The 21,761-nt window shown below is 65.2% G+C and overlaps 1 protein-coding gene and 1 long non-coding RNA gene across 2 annotated transcripts; both read left to right on the forward strand.

Annotated features, from left to right (window-relative positions):
• Window positions 1-970: 970 nt before the first annotated feature.
• LOC126636558 (rho GTPase-activating protein SYDE1-like) lies at window positions 971-21,390 on the forward strand (the record flags this gene model as incomplete). Its single annotated transcript, XM_050308865.1, is given in 10 exon segments — window positions 971-1,122; window positions 4,869-5,312; window positions 11,981-12,168; window positions 12,171-12,294; window positions 12,297-12,453; window positions 12,455-12,690; window positions 14,580-14,794; window positions 17,107-17,233; window positions 19,690-19,853; window positions 21,087-21,390. Coding segments are annotated over 10 exon segments (2,053 nt in total), but the record flags the coding sequence as incomplete, so codon positions are not given.
• LOC126636567 (uncharacterized) lies at window positions 8,282-11,221 on the forward strand. Its single transcript, XR_007628082.1, has 3 exons — window positions 8,282-8,358; window positions 9,149-9,285; window positions 10,736-11,221. It is a non-coding gene; the product is annotated as an uncharacterized LOC126636567 (long non-coding RNA).
• Window positions 21,391-21,761: the final 371 nt, after the last annotated feature.

Consider the following 21,761-nt stretch of genomic DNA (forward strand, 5'->3'; position numbering starts at 1 on the left):
CATCCTGGGAGTGACTGGGACCATACTGGGAGTGACTGGGAGCGACTGGGACTGACTGGGACCATACTGGGAGCGACTGGGAGTGACTGGGACCATACTGGGAGAGACTGGGAGCGACTGGGACTGACTGGGAGAGACTGGGATCATCCTGGGAGTGACTGGGACCATCCTGGGAGTGACTGGGACCATACTGGGAGTGACTGGGACCATACTGGGAGCGACTGGGATCATCCCGGGAGCGACTGGGAGTGACTGGGAGCGACTGGGACCATACTGGGAGTGACTGGGACCATACTGGGAGCAACTGGGAGCGACTGGGAACTATCCCAATCCCAGGGCTGTCTGTCCCGATCCCAGGGCTGGCAATCCCGGCTCCAGGGTTGTCTATCCCGATCCCAAGGGTTTCCCATTCCCTGGATTCCGGACTGCAGCTCTCCCATTCCCGGGATTCCGGACTCCAGCTCCCCCATCCCAGGGCTGTCCATCCTGATCCCATTCCCGGGATGCCGGACTCCAGCTCTCCCATTCCCAGGGCTGTCTCTCCCGATCCCATTCCCTGGATTCCGGACTCCAGCTCTCCCATTCCCTGGATTCCGGACTGCAGCTCCCCCATTCCCTGGATTCCGGACTCCAGCTCCCCCATTCCCAGGGCTGTCTATCCCGATCCCATTCCCTGGATTCCGGACTCCAGCTCTCCCATTCCCTGGATTCCGGACTCCAGCTCTCCCATTCCCGGGATTCCGGACTGCAGCTCCCCCATTCCCGGGATTCCGGACTCCAGCTCCCCCATTCCCTGGATTCCGGACTCCAGCTCCCGATCCCATTCCCTGGATTCCGGACTCCAGCTCCCGGCAGCGCTGCCGGGCGGCATCCCAGGAATTCGGGGCCGGGATGGCGCTGCCGCCTCTCCAGGCCCCGCCGCGCTGAGGGACCGGCCCGGGGGGGTCTGGGGATCCGTGGGTCCGGGGATCCCGGAGGATCCCGAGGGCTCCCTGGGAATCCCGGGATTTGGGGGGGAAGGGGCGGCGATGGCGGAGCCGCTGCTGCGCCGGACCCTGTCCCGCCTGAGGGGCCGCGGCCGCCCCGGAGGGAAGGAGGAGCGGGAGGAGGCCAAGGACGGAGGTACGAGCAGCGACACCCCCCGGGAGGGACCCCCGGGAAAGGGAGACCCCCCCCCGAGAAAGGGACACCCTGAGAAAGGGACACCCCCCAGAGGGTGGGAACCCCCCCGGGAGGGACCCCCCGGGAAAGGGACCCTGAGAAAGGGACACCCCCGGGAAAGGGACACCCCCTGAGAAAGGGACCCCCCGAGAAAGGGACCCCCTGAGAAAAGGACACTCTCGAGAAAGGGACCCCCGAGAAAGGGACCCCCGAGAAAGGAACACTCCTGAGAAAAGGGACACCCCCACAGGATGGGAACCCCTGGGAAAGGGATCCCTGAGAAAGGGACCCCCAAGAAAGGGACCCCTGAGAAAGGGACACCCCCGGAGAAAGGGACTCCCCTGAGAAAGGGACCCCCAGCGTGGGAACCCCTGAGAAAGGGATCCCCCGGGGAAAGGGACCACCTGAGAAAGGGACCTCTCTGAGAAAGGGACACTCCCCGAGAAAGGGACCCCTCGAGAAAGGGATCCTCCCCCTGAGAAAGGGACCCCCCGAGAAAGGGACCCCTCGAGAAAGGAACACTCCACAGCGTGGGAACCACGCACAGGTTGGGACCCTCCCACAGGGAGGACACCTCTCTAAGGAAGAGACCCCATCCCGCAGGATGGGATCCCCAAAAGAAGAGACCCCCTCACTCCTGAGCAGGGGAATCCCCGGAAGGGACCCCCAAGAAGGACCTCCCAGAATGGGACACCCTTAAGGAAGAGACCCCCATCCCCTAAAAGGGACCCTCCAAAGATGGGACCTCTTCAGAGAGGATGGGACACCCCTCCCCGAGGAAAGGACCTCTGAGGAAGGGACCTCCCCATAAGGGGACCCCATCCCCCAGGAAGGACCCCCCAACACGGAGGGACCCCCACCCCAGAAAGGGCCCCCCATCACCCCGGGGTCCTTCCCTGTGCTCCCCCGAAAGGGACCCCCACTCCCAAAAGGGCCCCCATCAATCTGGGGTCCCTCCTGCACCCCTCCAAGGAAGGGACCCCCTCAAAGGAAAGACTCCCTAAAGGAAGGGACGCCCCCAAAGGAACCCCCAGGAGGGACCCCCCAAAAGAAGGACCCCCGAGGAAAGGGGGACAACCCTCTCGAGGAAGGACCCCCATTAGAAGGGACCACCTCCAAAGACCCCCCATCCCCTCAGGGGTCTCTACAGAAATCAGGTGTCTCCCGGGAGGGGGCTTGATGGGATCCACGGGGTGGGGGCACCCGAGGTGGGTTTTGGGTGCAGAATTTGGGGCGTCGCAGGAATTAGGGGGCGCTATTTGAGGGGTCCTGCCTCCCCCTTCCCCCATTCCAAACCCCCAATCCCTTTTGGGGTGCAGCGGTGACCCCGCTGTGGTTTGGGGGTCCGGCCAATGTTCCCCCTCCCCCTCCCCCCCAATCCCACGCGGCTCCAACCGGGAATAAACAACTGAAATTCCTGCTGGAAGAGCCCGTGGGAAAGGGGGACCCCCACCCCGGGATGGGCGGGAATTTGGGGGATTGGGGGACAACGCACAAGAGAGGGGTCCTTCCCAGTACTCCCAGTTCCCCCAGACTCCCTCCCAGTATTCCCAGTTCCCCAGACCCCCTTCCCAGTGCTCCCCAGATTCCCCCCACTTCCCAGTTCCCACAGAACCCCTTCCCAGTACCCCAGCCCCTCCTTCCCAGTGCCCCCAGATCCCCCTCTTCCCAGTGCCCCCGACCCCTTCCCAGTGCCCCCCCAGATCCCCTTCCCAGTGCCCCCAGATCCACCCCCTACTTCCCAGTGCTCCCAGATCCCCTTCCCAGTGCCCCCAGATCCCTTCCCAGTGCTCCAAGATCCACCCCACTTCCCCAGTTCCCCAGCCCCCTTCCCAGTTCCCCAGCCCCCTCCCATTGCTCCCAGATCCTCCCTCTCCCAGTTCCCCCAGACCCCTCCCAGTACTCCCAGTTCTCCCAGGCCCCCTTCCCAGTGCCCCAGATCCCCCTCCCAGTGCCCCCAGACCCCCTCCCAGTATTCCCAGTTCTCCCAGCCCTCCTTCCCAGTAACCCTCGAACCCTTCCCCAGCCTCTCCCATTGCCCCCAGACTCCCTTCCCAGTCATTCCCAGTGACCCCAGACCCTTCCCAGTATTCCCTAGTTCCCCTAGCCCCCTTCCCAGTGCTCCCTCCCAGCCCCCTTCCCAGTGCCCCCAGACCCCCTTCCCAGTGCTCCCAGATTCCCCCCACTTCCCAGTGCCCCAGATCCCCTTCCCAGTGCCCAAGATCCACCCTCACTTCCCAGTTCCCCAGACCCCTTCCCAGTGCCCCCAGCCCCCTCCCAGTATTCCCAGTTCCCCCAGAGGCCCCTCCCTGTACTCCAAGTTCCCCAGCCCCCTCCTGTCCCAGTGTCCCCAGATCTCCCCTCCCAGTGCCCCCAGATCCCCCTCCCAGTATTCCCAGTTCCCTCAGATCCCCTTCCCAGTGCCCCCAGACCCCTTCCCAGCCCCCTCCCATTGCCCCCAGACATCCCCTCCCAGTATTCCCAGTTCCCCAGCCCCCTTCCCAGTGTCCTCCCAGCCCCCTTCCCAGTGCCCCCAGATATCCCTCCTCCCAGTGCCCCCAGACACCCCCTCCCAGTATTCCCAGTTCTCCCAGTCCCCTTCCCAATGCCCCAGATCCTCCTCCCAGTGCCCCCAGACACCCCCTCCCAGTATTCCCAGTTCCCCCAGCCCCCTTCCCAGTGTCCTCCCAGCCTCCTTCCCAGTGCTCCCAGATCCTCCCCCTCTTCCCAGTTCCCCAGACCCCCTCCCTGTACTCCCAGTTCCCCAGCCTCTTCCCAGTTCCCCAGCCCCCTTCCCAGTGCCCCCAGATCCCCCCGCTCCCATTGCCCCAGACACCCCTTCCCAGTATTCCCAGTTCCCCAGCCCCCTTCTCAGTTCCCCAGCCCCCTTCCCAGTGCCCCCAGATCCCCCGTTGCCCCCAGAACCCTCTCCCAGTATTCCCAGTGTCCCCAGACCCCTCCTCCCAGTACCCCTAGCTCCCTTCCCAGCACCCCTCCCATTGCCCCCAGACCCCCCTCCCTGTACTCCCAGTTCTCCCAGCCCCCTTCCCAGTGCCCCCAGATCCCCCTCACTCCCAGTTCCCCAGACCCCCCAGTATTCCCAGTTCTCCCAGCCCCTTCCTCCCCAGTGCCCCTGACCCCTTCCCAGTCCCTCCCATTGCCCCCAGACACCCTTCCCAGTATTCCAGTGACTCCAGACCCCCTTCCCAGTATTCCCAGTTCCCTAGCCCCCTTCCCAGTTCCCTCAGACCCTCTTCCCAATATTCCCAGTCCCTCAGACCCCTTCCCAGTGCCCCAGATCCCCCCCAGTATTCCCAGTTCCCCAGACCCCCTTCCCAGTTCTCCCAGCCCCCTTCCCAGTAGCCCCCAGACCCTCTCCCAGCCCTCCCAGCCCCTTCCCAGTACCCCCTCGAGTACCTTCCCAGCTCCTTCCCATTGCCCCCAGAGCCCCCTCCCAGTATCCTCCCAGTTCCCTAGCCCCCTCCCAGTTCCCCAGCCCCCCCTCCCAGTATTCCCAGTTCTCCCAGCCCTCCTCCCCAGTGCCCTCGACCCCTTCCTATCACCTCGGTCTCTCTCTCCATCATTTTAGGGATTGTCCCCCCATCACTCCCCCTTCTCTCTCTCTCTCTGCCCCTCCCCAGCCCTCCCCCAAGCCGGACCCCCAAATCTTTGGCCCCCGCCCCGCATGGCTCGGGGGCCCGGCTGAGACAGGCCGTGCCAGGATGATGATGATGATGACGATGACGATGATGATGAGGATGACGCCGATGAGGAGGAGGAGGAGGAGGAGGATGAGGAGCAGCCCCTGAGCGGCTCGGGGGCTCTGGGGGGTCCCTGCAGACCCCCCGGGCCCGGCGCGTACCTGCAGAGCCTGGAGCGGAGCAGCCGCCGCTGGGTCCTGGCGGCCGGGAACGATCCCGGCGGGCCCGGCGCTCCGGCCGGGAATGCCGGCAATGCCGGGGGAGGGGGACACATCTGGTACAACCCCATCCCCGAGGACGACGACAACGAACCCCCCCGGGACCCCCGCGGGGCGCGGGAGGGACCCCCAAAGGGTGGGGGGTCCGCGGAGGGACCTGAGGGACACGGCGAGGAGGAGGAGGAGGAGGAGGAGGAGGAGGAAGAGACAGCCCCGAGGAGCCGGGGTGGGGGTGAGTGAGTGAGTGGTGTGTGTCCCCAGGGGTCAGTGTGTCCCCAGGGGTGATTGTGTCCCCAGGGGTGGGTCAGTGTGTCCCCAGGGGTGGGTCAGTGTGTCCCCAGAGGTGAGTGTGTGTGTCCCCAGGGGTGGGTCAGTGTGTCCCCAGGGGTGATTGTGTCCCCAGGTCTGGGTCAGTGTGTCCCCAGGGGTGAGTGATTGTGTCCCCAGGGGTGTGTCAGTGTGTCCCCAGGGCTGGGTCAGTGTGTCCCCAGGGCTGGGTCAGTGTGTCCCCACGGTCCCCTGTCCCCAGGGGTGATTGTGTCCCCAGGGCTGGGTCAGTGTGTCCCCAGGCGGTCAGTGTGTCCCCAAGGGTCAGTGTGTGTCCCCAGGCTGGGTCAGTGTGTCCCCAGGGTCAGGGTGGGTCAGTGTGTCCCCAGGGGTCCCCAGGCGTCAGTGTGTCCCCAGGGCAGGGTCAGTGTGTCCCCAGGGGTGCAGTGTGTCCCCAGGGTGGGTCAGTGTGCCCCAGGGTCAGTGTGTCCCCAGGGTCAGTGTGTCCCAGGGCTGGGTCAGTGTCCCCAGGGCTGGGTCAGTGTGTCCCCAGGGTCAGTGTCCCCAGAGGTGGGTCAGTGTGTCCCCAGGTGGGTCAGTGTGTCCCCAGGGTGTCAGTGTGTCCCCAGGGCTGGGTCAGTGTGTCCCCAGGGAGTCAGTGTGTCCCCAGGGCAGGGTCAGTGTGTCCCCAGGGCGTGGGTCAGTGTGTCCTCAGGGCTGGGTCAGTGTGTCCCCAGGGGTCAGTGTGTCCCCAGGGTCAGTGTCCCCAGGGTCAGTGTGTCCCCAGGGCAGGGTCAGTGTCCCCAGGGCAGGGTCAGTGTCCCCAGGGTCAGTGTGTCCCCAGGCAGGGTCAGTGTGTCCCCAGGGGTCAGTGTGTCCCCAGGGCTGGGTCAGTGTGTCCCCAGGGGTCAGTGTGTCCCCAGGGCAGGGTCAGTGTGTCCCCAGGGCTGGGTCAGTGTGTCCCCAGGGCTGGGTCAGTGTGTCCCCAGGGTCAGTGTGTCCCCAGGGGTCAGTGTGTCCCCAGGGCAGGGTCAGTGTGTCCCCAGGGGTCAGTGTGTCCCCAGGGTCAGTGTCCCCAGGGTCAGTGTGTCCCCAGGGCAGGGTCAGTGTGTCCCCAGGGGTCAGTGTGTCCCAGGGTCAGTGTGCCCCAGGGGTCAGTGTGTCCCCAGGGCAGGGTCAGTGTGTCCCCAGGGTCAGTGTCCCCAGGCTGGTCAGTGTGCCCCAGGGCGTCAGTGTGTCCCCAGGGCAGGGTCAGGTGTCCCCAGGGTCAGTGTCCCCAGGGTCAGTGTGTCCCCAGGGTCAGTGTGTCCCCAGGGTGGGCCAGTGTGTCCCCAGGCAGGGTCAGTGTGTCCCCAGGGTCAGTGTGGCGGTCCAGGGTGTGTCCCCAGGGCAGGGTCAGTGTGTCCCCAGGCAGGGTCAGTGTGTCCCAGGGCTGGGTCAGTGTGTCCCCAGGGCAGGGTCAGTGTGTCCCCAGGGTCAGTGTGTCCCCAGGGCTGTGTCCAGGGTCAGGGTCAGTGTGTCCCCAGGGCTGGGTCAGTGTCCCCAGGGCTGGGTCAGTGTGTCCCCAGGGTCAGTGTCCCCAGGGCAGGGTCAGTGTGTCCCCAGGGGTCAGTGTGTCCTCAGGGCTAGGGTCAGTGTGTCCCCAGGGTCAGTGTGTCCCCAGGGCTAGGGTCAGTGTGTCCCCAGGGCTAGGGTCAGTGTGTCCCCAGGGGTCAGTGTGTCCCCAGGGCAGGGTCAGTGTGTCCCCAGGGGTCAGTGTGTCCCCAGGGCAGGGCCGTGTCCCCAGGGCTGCGTGTCCCCAGGCTGTGTGCCCCAGGGGTGGGTCGTGTGTCCCCAGGGTCAGTGCAGGGTCAGTGTGTCCCAGGCTCAGTGTGTCCCAGGGTCAGTGTGTCCCAGGGCAGGGTCAGTGTGTCTCAGGGGGCTGGGTCAGTGTCCCCCAGGGTCAGTGTGTCCCCGGGGCAGTGTCCCAGGCTGGGTCAGTGTCCCCAGGGCTCAGTGCGTCCCCAGGGGTGTGGTCCCCAGGGGTCAGTGTGTCCCCAGGGGTCAGTGTGTCCCCAGGGCTAGGTCAGTGTCCCCAGGGTCAGTGTGTCCCAGGGCAGGGTCAGTGTCCCCAGGGTCAGGGCCTGTGTCCCCAGGGTCAGTGTGTCCCCAGGGCTGGGTCAGTGTCCCCAGGGCAGGGTCAGTGTGACCTCAGGGCAGAGTGTCCCAGGGCTGCCAGGGGTGGGTCAGTGTGTCCCCAGGGTCAGATGTGTGTCCCCAGGCTGGGTCAGTGTGTCCCCAGGGCTGGGTCAGTGTGTCCCCAGGGCAGGGTCGAGTGTCTCCGCAGGGTCAGTGTGTCCCCAGGGCTGGGTCAGGGTGTGTCCCCAGGGTCAGTGTGTCCCCAGGGCTGGGTCAGTGTGTCCCCAGGGCAGGGTCAGTGTGTCCCCAGGGCCGTGTCCAGGGCTGGGTCAGTGTGTCCCACAGGGCAGGGTCGTGTGTCCCCAGGTCAGTGTCCCCAGGGCAGGGATCAGTGTGTCCCAGGGCAGGGTCAGGTGTCTGAGGTCTGAGTCAGTGTCTCCAGGGGTCAGTGTGTCCCCAGGGCAGGGTCAGTGTGTCCCCAGGGCTGGGTCAGTGTGTCCCCAGGGCTGGGTCAGTGTGTCCCCAGGGCAGGGTCAGTGTGTCCCCAGGGCAGGGTCAGTGTGTCCCCAGGGCTGGGTCAGTGTGTCCCCAGGGCTGGGTCAGTGTGTCCCCAGGGGTCAGTGTGTCCCCAGGGGTCAGTGTGTCCCCAGGGTCAGTGTGTCCCCAGGGCAGGGTCAGTGTGTCCCCAGGGTCAGTGTGTCCCCAGGGTGGGTCAGTGTGTCCCCAGGCGGGTCAGTGTGTCCCCAGGGCAGGGTCAGTGTGTCCCAGGGCTGGGTCAGTGTGTCCCCAGGGCAGGTCAGTGTCCCCAGGGTCAGTGTGTCCCCAGGGCAGGGTCAGTGTGTCCCCAGGGGTCAGTGTGTCCCCAGGGCTGGGTCAGTGTGTCCCCAGGGCAGGTGTCCCAGGGCTGGGTCAGTGTGTCCCCAGGGTCAGTGTGTCCCCAGGGCTGGGTCAGTGTGTCCCAGGGCAGGGTCAGTGTGTCCCCAGGGGTGGGTCAGTGTGTCCCCAGGGCTGGGTCAGTGTGTCCCCAGGGCTGGGTCAGTGTCCCCAGGGCAGGGTCAGTGTGTCCCCAGGCTGGGTCAGTGTGTCCCCAGGGCGGGTCAGTGTGTCCCCAGGGGTCAGTGTGTCCCCAGGGCTGGGTCAGTGTGTCCCCAGGGGGTCAGTGTGTCCCCAGGGCAGGGTCAGTGTGTCCCCAGGGCAGGGTCAGTGTGTCCCCAGGGCGGGTCAGTGTGTCCCCAGGGCTGGGTCAGTGTGTCCCCAGGGTCAGTGTGTCCCCAGGGCTGGGTCAGTGTGTCCCCAGGGTCAGTGTGTCCCCAGGGGTCAGTGTGTCCCCAGGGTCAGTGTGTCCCCAGGGCTGGGTCAGTGTGTCCCCAGGGCGGGGTCAGTGTGTCCCCAGGGCTGGGTCAGTGTGTCCCCAGGGTCAGTGTGTCCCCAGGGGTCAGTGTGTCCCCAGGGCTGGGTCAGGTGTGTCCCCAGGGTCAGGGTCCAGGGTCAGTGTGTCCCCAGGGCTGGGTCAGTGTGTCCCCAGGGGTCAGTGTGTCCCCAGGGTCACAGGGGTGGGTCAGTGTGTCCCCAGGGGTCAGTGTGTCCCCAGGGGTCAGTGTGTCCCCAGGGTCAGTGTGTCCCCAGGGTCAGTGTGTCCCCAGGGGTCAGTGTGTCCCCAGGGCTGGGTCAGTGTGTCCCCAGGGTCAGTGTGTCCCCAGGGGTCAGTGTGTCCCCAGGGCTGGGTCAGTGTGTCCCCAGGGGTCAGTGTGTCCCCAGGGTCAGTGTGTCCCCAGGGCAGGGTCAGTGTGTCCCCAGGGCAGGGTCAGTGTGTCCCCAGGGTCAGTGTGTCCCCAGGGCAGGGTCAGTGTGTCCCCAGGGGTGATTGTGTCCCCAGGGCAGGGTCAGTGTGTCCCCAGGGCAGGTCAGTGTGTCCCCAGGGCGTCAGTGTGTCCCCAGGGCAGGGTCGTGTGTCCCCAGGGGTCAGTGTGTCCCCAGGGCTGGGTCAGTGTGTCCCCAGGGCAGGTCAGTGTGTCCCCAGGGCTGGGTCAGTGTGTCCCCAGGGCTGGGTCAGTGTGTCCCCAGGGGTCAGTGTGTCCCCAGGGTCAGTGTCAGGGCAGGGTCAGTGTGTCCCCAGGGCGGTCAGTGTCCCCAGGGCAGGGTCAGTGTCCCCAGGGCAGGGTCAGTGTGTCCCCAGGGCAGGGTCAGTGTGTCCCCAGGGCAGGGTCAGTGTGTCCCCAGGGTCAGTGTGTCCTCAGGGTCAGTGTGTCCCCAGGGGTCAGTGTGTCCCCAGGGCTGGGTCAGTGTGTCCCCAGGGCAGGGTCAGTGTGTCCCCAGGGGTCAGTGTGTCCCAGGGGTCAGTGTGTCCCCAGGGTGGGTCAGTGTGTCCCCAGGGTGGGTCAGTGTGTCCCCAGGGCTGGGTCAGTGTGTCCCCAGGGGTCAGTGTGTCCCCAGGGGTGGGTCAGTGTGTCCCCAGGGCTGGGTCAGTGTGTCCCCAGGGGTCAGTGTGTCCCCAGGGCTGGGTCAGTGTGTCCCCAGGCAGGGTCAGTGTGTCCCCAGGGCAGGGTCAGTGTGTCCCCAGGGCTGGGTCAGTGTGTCCCCAGGGGTCAGTGTGTCCCCAGGGTCAGTGTGTCCCCAGGGTCAGTGTGTCCCCAGGGCTGGGTCAGTGTCCCCAGGGCAGGGTCAGTGTGTCCCCAGGGGTCAGTGTGTCCCCAGGGTCAGTGTGTCCCCAGGGCAGGGTCAGTGTGTCCCCAGGGCTGGGTCAGTGTGTCCCCAGGGCTGGGTCAGTGTGTCCCCAGGGGTCAGTGTGTCCCCAGGGTCAGTGTGTCCCCAGGGCTGGGCAGTGTGTCCCCAGGGTCAGTGTGTCCCCAGGGCAGGGTCAGTGTGTCCCCAGGGTCAGTGTGTCCCCAGGGGTCAGTGTCCCCAGGGCAGGGTCAGTGTGTCCCCAGGGGTCAGTGTGTCCCCAGGGCTGGGTCAGTGTGTCCCCAGGGTCAGTGTGTCCCCAGGGCTGGGTCAGTGTGTCCCCAGGGTCAGTGTGTCCCCAGGGGTCAGTGTGTCCGGGCAGGTCAGTGTGTCCCAGGGGTCAGTGTGTCCCAGGGCAGGGTCAGTGTGTCCCCAGGGCTGGGTCAGTGTCCCCAGGGTCAGTGTGTCCCCAGGGCAGGGTCAGTGTGTCCCAGGGCAGGGTCAGTGTGTCCCCAGGTCAGTGTCCCCAGGGTCAGTGTGTCCCCAGGGCTGGGTCAGTGTGTCCCCAGGGGTCAGTGTGTCCCCAGGGCTGGGTCAGTGTGTCCCCAGGGTCAGTGTGTCCCCAGGGCTGGGTCAGTGTGTCCCCAGGGGTGGGTCAGTGTGTCCCCAGGGTCAGTGTGTCCCCAGGGGTCAGTGTGTCCCCAGGGCAGGGTCAGTGTGTCCCCAGGGCTGGGTCAGTGTGTCCCCAGGGTCCCCTGGGACCTGGAACCTGTCCCCAGTGTTCCCTGTCCCTACAGTTCTTGTCCCCCCTGTCACCTGGGCCTCAGTGTCCCCTGTCCCCAGGGACCCTGTCCCCAGTGTCCCATCTCTCCAGCGTCACCTGAGCCTCGGTGTCCCCTGTCCCCAATGTCCCCTGTCCCCAGGGACCCTGTCCCCAATATCCCATCTCTCCAGTGTCACCTGAGCCTTGGTGTCACCTGGACCCCACAGTTCCTGTCCCCGGTGTCCCCAAACTCCATGTCCCCTGTCCCCATAGTCCGGGTGCCCAGTGTCCCCATCCCCAGTGTCCCCATCCCCAGTGTCCCCTGTCCCCAGTGTCCCCTGTCCCCAGTGTCCTCTGTCCCCAGTGTCCCCGATCCCCAGTGTCCCTGTCCCCAGTGTCCCCATCCCCAGTGTCCCCATCCTCAGTGTCCTCTGGTCCCCAGTGTCCCCATCCCCAGTGTCCCCTGGTCCCCAGTGTCCCTGTCCCCAGTGTCCCATCCCCAGTGTCCCCATCCCCAGTGTCCCCTGTCCCCAGTGTCCCCTGTCCCCAGTGTCCTCTGTCCCCAGTGTCCCCATCCCCAGTGTCCCCTGTCCCCAGTGTCCCCATCCCCAGTGTCCCCATCCCCAGTGTCCCCTGTCCCCAGTGTCCCCATCCCCAGTGTCCCCATCCCCAGTGTCCCCTGTCCCCACAGCAGTTTCCAGCCTTCCCAGTGCCCCCCGACCCCTCTCCCCTTTCCCAGTGCCCCCCACCCCCTGACCCCTCTCTCCCCCCCCAGTGAAGCTGCCGAGTCCCCCTGACTCCCCCTTCTTCCCAATGTCCCCATCCCCTGACCCCTCTCCCCCACCCCTGACCCCTCTCTCCCCCAGCGAAGCTGCCGAGCCCCCGACTTCCGACCCTCCCTTTTTCCCACTACCCCTACTCCCTGACCCCTCTCTCCCCCAGTGAAGCTGCTGAGCCCCCTGACCCCCCTTCTCCCACTACCCCCACCATCTGACTCCTCTCTCCCCCCAGTGAAGCTGCCGAGCCCCTTACCCCTCAGACCCCCTCTTTTCCCTCTCTCCCCCACCCCCTGACCCTCTCTCTCCCCCCAGCGAAGCTGCCGAGCCCCCCCGCGCCCCCGCGCAGCCCCCCGAAGGCTCTCCCGGCCCCCAAAGGCTCCAAGCCCCCCGGCACGGGCACCGGCACCGTTCGGCGCCTGTCGCTGAAGATGAAGAAGCTGCCGGAGCTGCGTCGGAAGCTCAGCCTGCGCAGCCCCCGCTGCCCCCCCAGCCCCGACGGGCCTGGGGTGCCTGTCCCCCGGAATCCCGCTGGGAATCCCGCACCGTCATCGGCCGCTACCACCTGGACACCAGCGTGGCCTCGGCACGCGTGGGGACACCCAGGGGCGGCCACCGCAGCGACGGCGACTCCCCGAGCTGCCCGCCAGGCTCGGGGGTCCCCCCACGCCGGGGGGGCCCGGGCCGGACTGGGGGTCGTTCCGCCCGTACGGCTGCGGGGACTACTCGGGGGCTCAGGGGGTGGGCGCTGCCTCGGGGCTGCTGCGGGTCCGGGCTGAGGGGTTGCGGCACGCCGCGGCCGGAGCCGCGCGGGGTGTTCTGCGTCCTGCAGGTGGACGGGGCCAGCCGGGCCCGCACGGCGCTGCTGCCGGCCGGGAGCGAGTTCCTGCCCCTCGACCACACCTTCAACCTGCCCCTGGAGGCCGCAGCCACGCTCAGGGTGGTCGTGCTCGCCCGCGACCCCCTGGCACGGAGAGACCGCCTCTGCTGCCACGGGGCAGTGGCGCTGGCGAGGCTCTTCGAGGGTGGGTTTGGGGGTCCAGGGAAATCTCAGGGGGTCTGGGGGTTTCCAGGGTGGGGAGGTGGAGGAGCAGCCTCGTTATGAGGGAGTTTGGGGGGAAAAAAAGGGGGATTTGGGGGCTGGATCTGGGGAAATCTCGATTGGTCCAGGTGGGTTTCGGGGTGGGAAGGTGGTGGAGAAGCTCGTTCTGAGGGAGTTTTTGGGGATTTGGGGGCTGGATCCAGGGAAATCTCGATTGGTCCAGGTGGGTTTCGGGGTGGGAAGGTGGTGGAGAAGCTCATTCTGAGGGAGTTTGGGGAGAGAAAAGGGGGATTTGGGGGCTGGATCTGGGGAAATCTCGATTGGTCCAGGTGGGTTTCGGGTGGGAAGGTGGTGGAGAAGCTCGTTCTGAGGGAGTTTTGGGGGAAAAGGGGGATTTGGGGGTTGGATCTGGGGAAATCCCGGTGGGTCCACGTGGGAAGGTGGTGGAGAAGCTCGTTCTGAGGGAGTGTTGGGGAAAAAAGGGGATTTGGGGGCTGGATCCAGGGAAATCTCTCGGGGATGGGGGGTTTCAGGGGTGGGGAGGTGGGGAGAAGTTCGTTCTGAGGGAGTTTGGGGGGAAAAAAGGGGGATTTGGGGTCTGGATCTGGGGAAATCTCGATTGGTCCAGGTGGGTTTCGGGGTGGGAGGGTGATGGAGAAGCTCGTTCTGAGGGAGTGTTGGGGAAAAAGGGGGATTTGGGGGTTGGATCTGGGGAAACCCCCGGTGGGTCCAGGTGGGTTTAGGGGTGGGAAGGTAGTGGAGAAGCTCCTCCCTAGGGAGTTTTGGGGGAAAAAAGGTGGATTGGGGCTGGATCTGTGGAAATCCCGATGGCTCTGGGGTGGGAAGGTGGTGGAGAAGCTCGTTCTGAGGGAGTTTTGAGGGAAAAAAGGTGGATTTCGGGGCTGGATCTGAGGAAATCCCGATGGCTCTGGGGTGGGGGGTGATGGAGAAGCTCGTTCTGAGGGAGTGTTGGGGAAAAAAAAGGGGGATTTGGGGGCTGGATCTGTGGAAATCCCGGTGGGTCTGGGGTGGGGAGGTGGTGGAGAGACTCCTCCTTAGGGAATTTTGGGGGAAAAAAGGGGGATTTGGGGTCTGGATCTGGGGAAATCCCGGTGGGTCCAGGGTGGGAAGGTGGTGGAGAAGCTCGTTCTGAGGGAGTTTTGGGGAAAAAAAGGTGGATTTTGGGGGCTGGATCTGTGGAAATCCCGATGGCTCTGGGGTGGGGAGGTGGTGGAGAAGCTCCTCCTTAGGGAGTTTTGAGGGAAAAAAGGGGGATTTGGGGTCTGGATCTGGGGAAATCCCGGTGGGTCCAGGTGGGAAGGTGGTGGAGAAGCTCGTTCTGAGGGAGTTTTGGGGGAAAAAAGGGGGATTTGGGGGCTGGATCCGGGGAAATCTCGATGGGTCCGGGGTGGGAAGGTGGAGAAGCTCGTTCTGAGGGAGTTTTGGGGAAAAAAAGGGGGATTTGGGTGTTGGATCTGTGGAAATCCCGATGGCCCTGGGGTGGGGAGGTGGTGGAGAAGCTCCTCCTTAGGGAGTTTTGGGGGGAAAAAGGTGGATTTTGGGGGCTGGATCTGTGGAAATCCCGATGGCTCTGGGGTGGGGAGGTGGTGGAGAAGCTCCTCCTTAGGGAATTTTGGGGGGAAAAAGGGGGATTTGGGGTTGGATCCGGGTAAATCCCGATGGCCCTGGGGTGGGGAGGTGGTCGAGAAGCTCGTTCTGAGGGAGTTTTGGGGGGAAAAAAGGGGGATTTGGAGGTTGGATCTGTGGAAATCCCAATGGCTCTGGGGTGGGGAGGTGGTGGAGAAGCTCCTGGGTGGTCCCCTGGCCCGGTGGGTGTCCCGGTGACCCCGTGCCCCCCGGGTGTCCCCCCAGGTGAGCGTGTCCAGCAGCTGGCCGTGCAGCTGCAGCCCCGGGGGGTGCTGTACTCCAGGCTGACCCTGCTGGAGCGCTGGGAGGCTCCGGAGCCGCGGGAGCCGCGGGTGTTCGGGGTGGAGCTGGGGCAGCTGGTGGAGCGCGAGGGGGACCCCTCCAGGGTGCCCCTCATCATCCAGAGGTGCCTGGCCGAGATCGAGCTCCGGGGGCTCAAGGTGAGCTGGGGGGGGTCCCTTCTCCTGGTTTCCAACCCCTTCTCCATGTTCTCCCCACTCTTATCCATGATCTCCAGCCCCTTCTCCTGTTCTCCAGCCCCTTCTCCATGTTCTCCAGCCCCTTCTCCTGTTCTCCACCCTTATCCATGATCTCCAGCTCCTTCTTCTGCTCTCCAAACCCTTCTGTTCTCCAGCCCCTTCTCCATGTTCTCCACACTATTATCCATGATCTCCAGCCCCTTCTGCTCTCCAGCCCCTTCTCCATGTGTTCCACCCTCTTATCCATGATCTCCAGCCCCTTCTCCTGTTCTCCAGCTTCTCCTGCTCTCCAGCCTCTTATCCATGTTCTCCAGACTCTTATCCATGTTCTCCAGCCCCTTCTCCATGCTCTCCAGCCCCTTCTCCATGTTCTCCACCCTATTATCCATGTTCTCCAGCCCCTTCCTGCTCTCCAGCCCCTTCTCCATGTGTTCCACCCTCTTATCCATGATCTCCATCCCCTTCTCCTGTTCTCCAGCCCCTTCTCCTGTTCTCCAGCCCCTTCTCCATGTTCTCCACCCTATTATCCATGATCTCCAACCCCTTCTCCTGCTCTCCATTCCCTTCTGCTCTCCAGCCCCTTTTCCATGTGTTCCACCCTCTTATCCATGTTCTCCAGCCCCTTTTCCTGCTCTCCATCCCCTTCTCCTGCTCTCCAGCCCCTTCTCCATGTTCTCCACCCTATTATCCATGTTCTCCAGCCCCTTCTGCTCTCCAGCTCCTTCTCCTTCTCTCCAGCCCCTTCTCCATGCTCTCCAGCCCCTTCTCCTGCTCTCCAGCCCCTTGTCCTGCTCTCCAGCCCCTTCTCCATGTTCTCCCGACTCTTCTCCATGTTCTCCAGACTCTTCTCCATGTTCTCCAGACTCTTCTCCATGTTCTCCAGACTCATCCATGTTCTCCAGCCTCTTATCCATGTTTTCCAGACTCTGTTATCCATGTTCTCCAGACTCTTCTCCATGTTCTCCACTCTTATCCATGCTCTCCCGACTCATCCATGCTCTCCAGCCCCTTTTGTGCCTCTCCCGAGTTCTCCTCTCGGCGTCTCCTCCCGTGGGCCGTTCCCTCGGTGTCCCAGAGTGGACACAACTCTGCCCTTTCCCCTCTGGGGAGGGGGTGGATGTGGGGCTGGAGCCCCCTGGGACCCCCAGAGATCACCCCAGAGACCCCCAAAGCCCCCCAAAGCCCCCCATGCCCCTGCAGGTGGTGGCTACACTGGCTCTGCGGCCCCAGAGACCCCTGAGACACCCCCAGAGACCCCCTGAGACCCCCCAGGCCCCCCATGCCCCCGCAGGTGGTGGGGCTGTACCGGCTCTGTGGCCCCAGAGCCCCCGAGACACCCCCCCAGAGCAGCTCCCCCAAAGACCCCCCAAAGCCCCCTGTACCCTCAGGTGGTGGGCTGTACCGGCTCTGTGGCCCCAGAGCCCCCAAAGCCCCCCAACTCCCCATACCCCTCAGGTGGTGGGGCTGTACCGCCTGTGGCCCCAGAGCCCTCTCTGAGCCCCCCAAAGCCCCCCAAAGCCCCCCCCCATACCCTGCAGGTGGTGGCTGCACCGGCTCTGTGGCCCCAGAGACCCCCAAGCCCTCCCCAGAGCCCCCAACCCCATACCCCCAGGTAGTGGCTGTACCGCCTGTGGCCCCAGAGCCCCCAAAGCCCCCCCAAAGCCCCCCTGCACCCCTCAGGTGGTGGGGCTGTACCGGCCTCTGTGAGCCCCCAAAGCCCCCATCCCAAGCCCGCAGGCCTATGTGGGGCTGTACCGGCTCTGTGACCCCAAAGCCCCCCAATCCGCACCCCACAGGTGGTGGGCTGTACCGGCCTCTGTGGCCCCAGAGACCCCCAAAGCCCCCCAATCCCCTCAGGTGGTGGGGCTGTACCGCCTGTGAGCCCCAGAGCCCCCAAAGCCCCCCAAATCCCCATACCCTCAGGTGGTGGGGCTGTACCGCTCTGTGGCCCCAGAGCCCCCTCTGAGCCCCCAGAGCCCCCAAATCCCCTCGTACCCTCAGGTGGTGGTGGCTGTACCCGGCTCTGTGACCCCCAAACCCCCAAAGCTCCCCCCAATCCCCCTCAGGTGGTGGGGCTGTACCGGCTCTGTGACCCCCAATCAAAGCCCCCTGTACCCCACAGGTGGTGGGGCTGTACCGCCTCTGTGACCCCAGAGACCCCAAATCCCCAATCCCCCTCAGGTGGTGGGGCTGTACTGGCTCTGTGAGCCCCCAAAGCCCCTCAAAGCCCCTCAAAGCCCCCCAGAGCCCCCCAAAGCCCCCCATACCTGCAGGTGGTGGGGCTGTACCGCCTCTGTGGCTCGGCAGCGGTGAAGAGGCAGCTCCGCGACGCCTTCGAGAGGGACGGCGCAGCCACCGCGCTCTGCGAGCGCCTCTGCCCCGACATCCACGTCATCACCGGTGCGTGGGGACCCCCGGGAGCCTGGACCCCTGTCCCCTGGGCCACCAGGACCCCTGGAACCTGGCCTCCCTGTCCCCTGGGCCACCAGAACCTAAAGGGACCTGTCCAAATGTCCCCTGGGCCACCAGGATCCCCTGGGACCTGTCCCCCCTGTCCCCTGGGCCACCAGGATACCCTGGAGCCTGGACCCCCTGTCCCCTGGGCCACCAGGACCCCCGGGAACCTGGCCCCCTGTCCCCTGGGTCACCAAGGTGTCATGGGACCTGTCCCCCCTGTCCCCTGGGCCACCAGAATACCCTGGGACCTGTCCCCCCTGTCCCCTGGGTCACCAGGATACCCTGGAACCTGTCCTCGGTGTCCCCTGGGCCACCAGGACCCCCTGGAACCTGGCCCCCCTGTCCACTGGGTCACCAGGACCCCCTGGAACCTGGACCCCTGTCCCCTGGGCCACCAGGACCCCCTGGGACCTGGACCCCCTGTCCCCTGGGCCACCAGGACCCCCTGGAACCTGGACCCCTGTCCCCTGGGCCACCAGGATAACCCCCTGGGACCTGTCCCCCCTGTCCCCTGGGCCACCAGGATACCCTGGGACCTGCCCCCCTGTCCCCTGGGCCACCAGGATACCCTGGAACCTGGACCCCTGTCCCCTGGGCCACCAGAACCCCCTGGGACCTGTCCCCCCTGTCCCCTGGGCCACCAGGACCCCGGGACCTGGCCCCTGTCCCCTGGGCCACCAGGATCCCAAGGGACCTGTCCTCCGTGTCCCCTGGGCCACCAGGACCCCCTGGAACCTGGCCCCCTGTCCCCTGGGTCACCAAGGGGTCAAGGGACCTGTCCCCCATGTCCCCCTGGGCCACCAGGACCTCGTGGGACCTGGTCCCCTGTCTCCCTGGGCCACCAGGGCCTCAAGGGATCTGTCCTAATGTCCTGGCCAGGACCCTGGCCCCCCTGTCCCCTGGGCCACCAGGGCTCAAAGGATCTGTCCTCGGTGTCCCCTGGGCCACCAGGACCTCGTGGGACCTGTCCCCCATGTCCCCCTGGGCCACCAGGAATTTGTGGGACCTGTCCCCGGTGTCCCTGGGCCACCAGGATCCCCTGGGACATGTCCTAAATGTCCCCTGGGCCACCAGGACCCCCTGGGACCTGTCCTAAATGTCCCCTGGGCCACCAGGGGCTCAAGGGACCTGTCCTAAATGTCCTCCTGGGCCACCAGGACCCCCTGGGACCTGTCCTAAATGTCCCCTGGGCCACCAAGGGGTCAAGGGACCTGGCCCCCCTGTCCCCTGGGCCACCAGGGGCTCAAGGGACCTGTCCTAAATGTCCTCCTGGGCCACCAGGACCCCCTGGGACCTGTCCTAAATGTCCCCTGGGCCACCAGGACCCCCTGGGACCTGTCCTCAGTGTCCCCTGTGCCACCAGGGGCTCAAGGGACCTGTCCTCGGTGTCCTCTGGGCCACCAGGGCCCCCTGGGACCTGTCCTGAATGTCCTCCTGGGCCACCAAGGGGTCAAGGGACCTGTCCTAAATGTCCTTGTCCCCAATATCTCCTGCCCCCAGTATCTCCCCAGGTCCTCAAAGTCCCCCAATGTTGCCAACGTCCCAAATATCCCAAATATCCCCAATGTCCCAATATCCTAAATACCCCCAATGTCCCCAATATCCCTGATATCCCAAATATCCCCAATGTCCCCAATACCCTCAATATCCCCAATATCCCCAATATCCCCAATATCTCTCACTGTCCCCACTATCCCAATATCCCCCCTCCCCATCCCCAGGTCCATGCTGTCCCCTTCCCCCCCCATTCCCACATTTCCCAGGGATCCTGAAGGATTTCCTGCGGGAGTTGCCGACCCCCCTATCCCAATATCCCCCTTTAATTCCCATATTTCCCAGGATCCTGAAGGATTTCCTGCAGGAGTTCAGACCCCTATCCCAATATTCTCCCCATATTCCCTCCCTCCCCTTTAATTCCTGTGTTTCCCAGGGATCCTGAAGGATTTCCTGCAGGAATTGCTGACCCCTATCCCAATATCCCCATTAATTCCTATATTTCCAGGGATCCTGAAGGATTTCCTCGTGGAGTTGCTGACCCCCTATCCCAATATCCCCCCCATTAATTCCCGTATTTCCCAGGGATCCTGAAGGATTTCCTGTGGGAGTTGCCGACCCCCCTATCCCAATATCCCACTTTAATTCCCACATTTCCCAGGGATCCTGAAGGATTTCCTGCAGGAATTGCCGACCCCCTATCCCAATATCCCACTTTAATTCCTATATTTCCCAGGGATCCTGAAGGATTTCCTGCGGGAATTGCCGACCCCCCTATCCCAATATCCCCCATTCCCATATTTCCCTCCCTCCCTTTAATTCCCATGTTCCCAGGATCCTGAAGGATTTCCTGCAGGATTGCCGACCCCCTATCCCAATCTCCCCGTTAACTCCCCGTGTTCTAGGGATCCTGAAGGATTTCCTGCGGGAATTGCCGACCCCCCTGGTGACCCCCCGGCTGCACCACGTGGTGCTCGAGGCCATGGCCCGGAGACCCCCCCGGGGACCCCCCCAGGACCCCCCCGGGGACGGCCCCGCCCTGCTCGAGTGTCTGCCCCCCGTGGAGAAGGTGGGGATGGGAATGGGAATGGGAATGGGGGATGGGAATGGGAATGGGAATGGGAATGGGAATGGGGGATGGGAAGGGGATTGGGGGATGGGAATGGGAATGGGAATGGGGGATGGGAATGGGGATGGGAATGGGGGATGGGAATGGAGTTGGGGATGGGAATGGGAATGGGAATGGGGATGGGAATGGGGATGGGAATGGGGGATGGGAATGGGGATGGGAATGGGAATGGGATGGGAATGGGGGATGGGAATGGGATTGGGAATGGGGATGGGAATGGGGGATGGGAATGGGGGATGGGGGATGGGAATGGGGGATGGGGGATGGGAATGGAGGACAGGGAAAGGGGGGACGGGGTGGGAAAGAGGGGGATTGATGGAAAAGGGGGCACCCAGGTGCCCTAGGGACCTGCCCAGCCCCCTTGGCTCTGTTTTGGTGTCCCCAGGGTTTATTTTGGGTGGGCAGGTGCCCCCAGGTGCCCCCCAGGTGCCCCCAGGTGACGTCCCTGGTGTCCCCAGGGTTTATTTTGGGTGGGCAGGTGCCCCCAGGTGCCCCAGGTGCCCCCAGGTGGCGTCCTGGTGTCCCCAGGAGTTTATTTTGGGTGGGCAGGTGCCCCCAGGTGCTCCCCAGGGACCACCCCAGTCCCCTTGGCTCTGTTTTGGGTGGGCAGGTGCCCCCCAGGTGCCCCCCAGGTGCCCCCAGGTGACGTCCCCGCGTTGTCCCCAGGGTTTGTTTTGGGTGGGCAGGTGCCCCCCAGGTGCCCCCAGGTGACATCCCTGGTGTCCCCAGGGTTTATTTTGGGTGAGGGAGGTGCCTCCCAGGTGCCCCCAGGGACCACCCCCAGGCCCCTTGGCTCTGTTTTGGGTGGGCAGGTGCCCCCCAGGTGCCCCCAGGTGACATCCCTGGTATCCCCAGGGTTTATTTTGGGTGGGCAGGTGCCCCCCAGGTGCCCCCAGGGACCACCCCCAGCCCCCTTGGCTCTGTTTTGGGTGGGCAGGTGCCCCCCAGGTGCCCCCAGGTGACATCCCTGGTGTCCCCAGGGTTTATTTTGGGTGGGCAGGTGCCCCCCAGGTGCCCCCCAGGTGCCCTCAGGTGACGTCCCCGCGTTGTCCCCATGGTTTATTTTGGGTGGGCAGGTGCCCCCAGGTGACATCCCTGGTGTCCCCAGGGTTTGTTTTGGGTGGGCAGGTGCCCCCCAGGTGCCCCCAGGTGACGTCCCCGCGTTGTCCCCAGGCCACCCTGCGGCGGCTCCTGGAGCACCTGGCCCTGGTGGCCTCGTTCCAGCCCTTCAACCGCATGACCCCCCAAAACCTGGCCGTGTGTTTCGGGCCCGTCCTGCTGCCCCCCGGCCACCAGCACACCTGCCCCGGGGGCCACCCCCAGGGCCACGCCCAGGGCCACGCCCAGGGCCACGCCCAGGGCCACCAGGGCCACCCCCGGGGCCATCGGGGCCACCCCCACGGCGAGGGCGTGGCCGGGGCCGTGGATTTCAAGAGACACATCGAGGTCCTGCATTACCTGCTGAGGACATGGCCAGGTGAGGGGGGGACACACCTGGGGAGGTGACACTGGGGGGGACACCTGGGCAGGTGACACTGGGGGGGACAGCTGGGGAGGTAAAGGGGGTCAGGGGACACACCTGGGGAGGTGACACTGGGGGGGACACCTGGGGAGGTAAAGAGGTCAAGGGACACACCTGGGCAAGGTGACACTGGGAGGGACAGCTGGGCAGGTGAGGGGGACACCTGGGCAGGTGACACTGCGGGGACACCTGGGCAGGTGAGGGGGGACACCTGGGAGGTGACACTGGGGGGGCACACCTGGGGAGGTGACACTGGGGGGGGACACCTGGGGGAGGAGGTGAAAGGGGTCAGGGGGACACACCTGGGGAGGTGACACTGGGGGGGA

This window comes from Myiozetetes cayanensis, unplaced genomic scaffold (genome assembly GCF_022539395.1).
Source record: "Myiozetetes cayanensis isolate MyiCay16 unplaced genomic scaffold, myiCay2020 scf134, whole genome shotgun sequence".
Taxonomy (NCBI): Eukaryota; Metazoa; Chordata; class Aves; order Passeriformes; family Tyrannidae; genus Myiozetetes; species Myiozetetes cayanensis.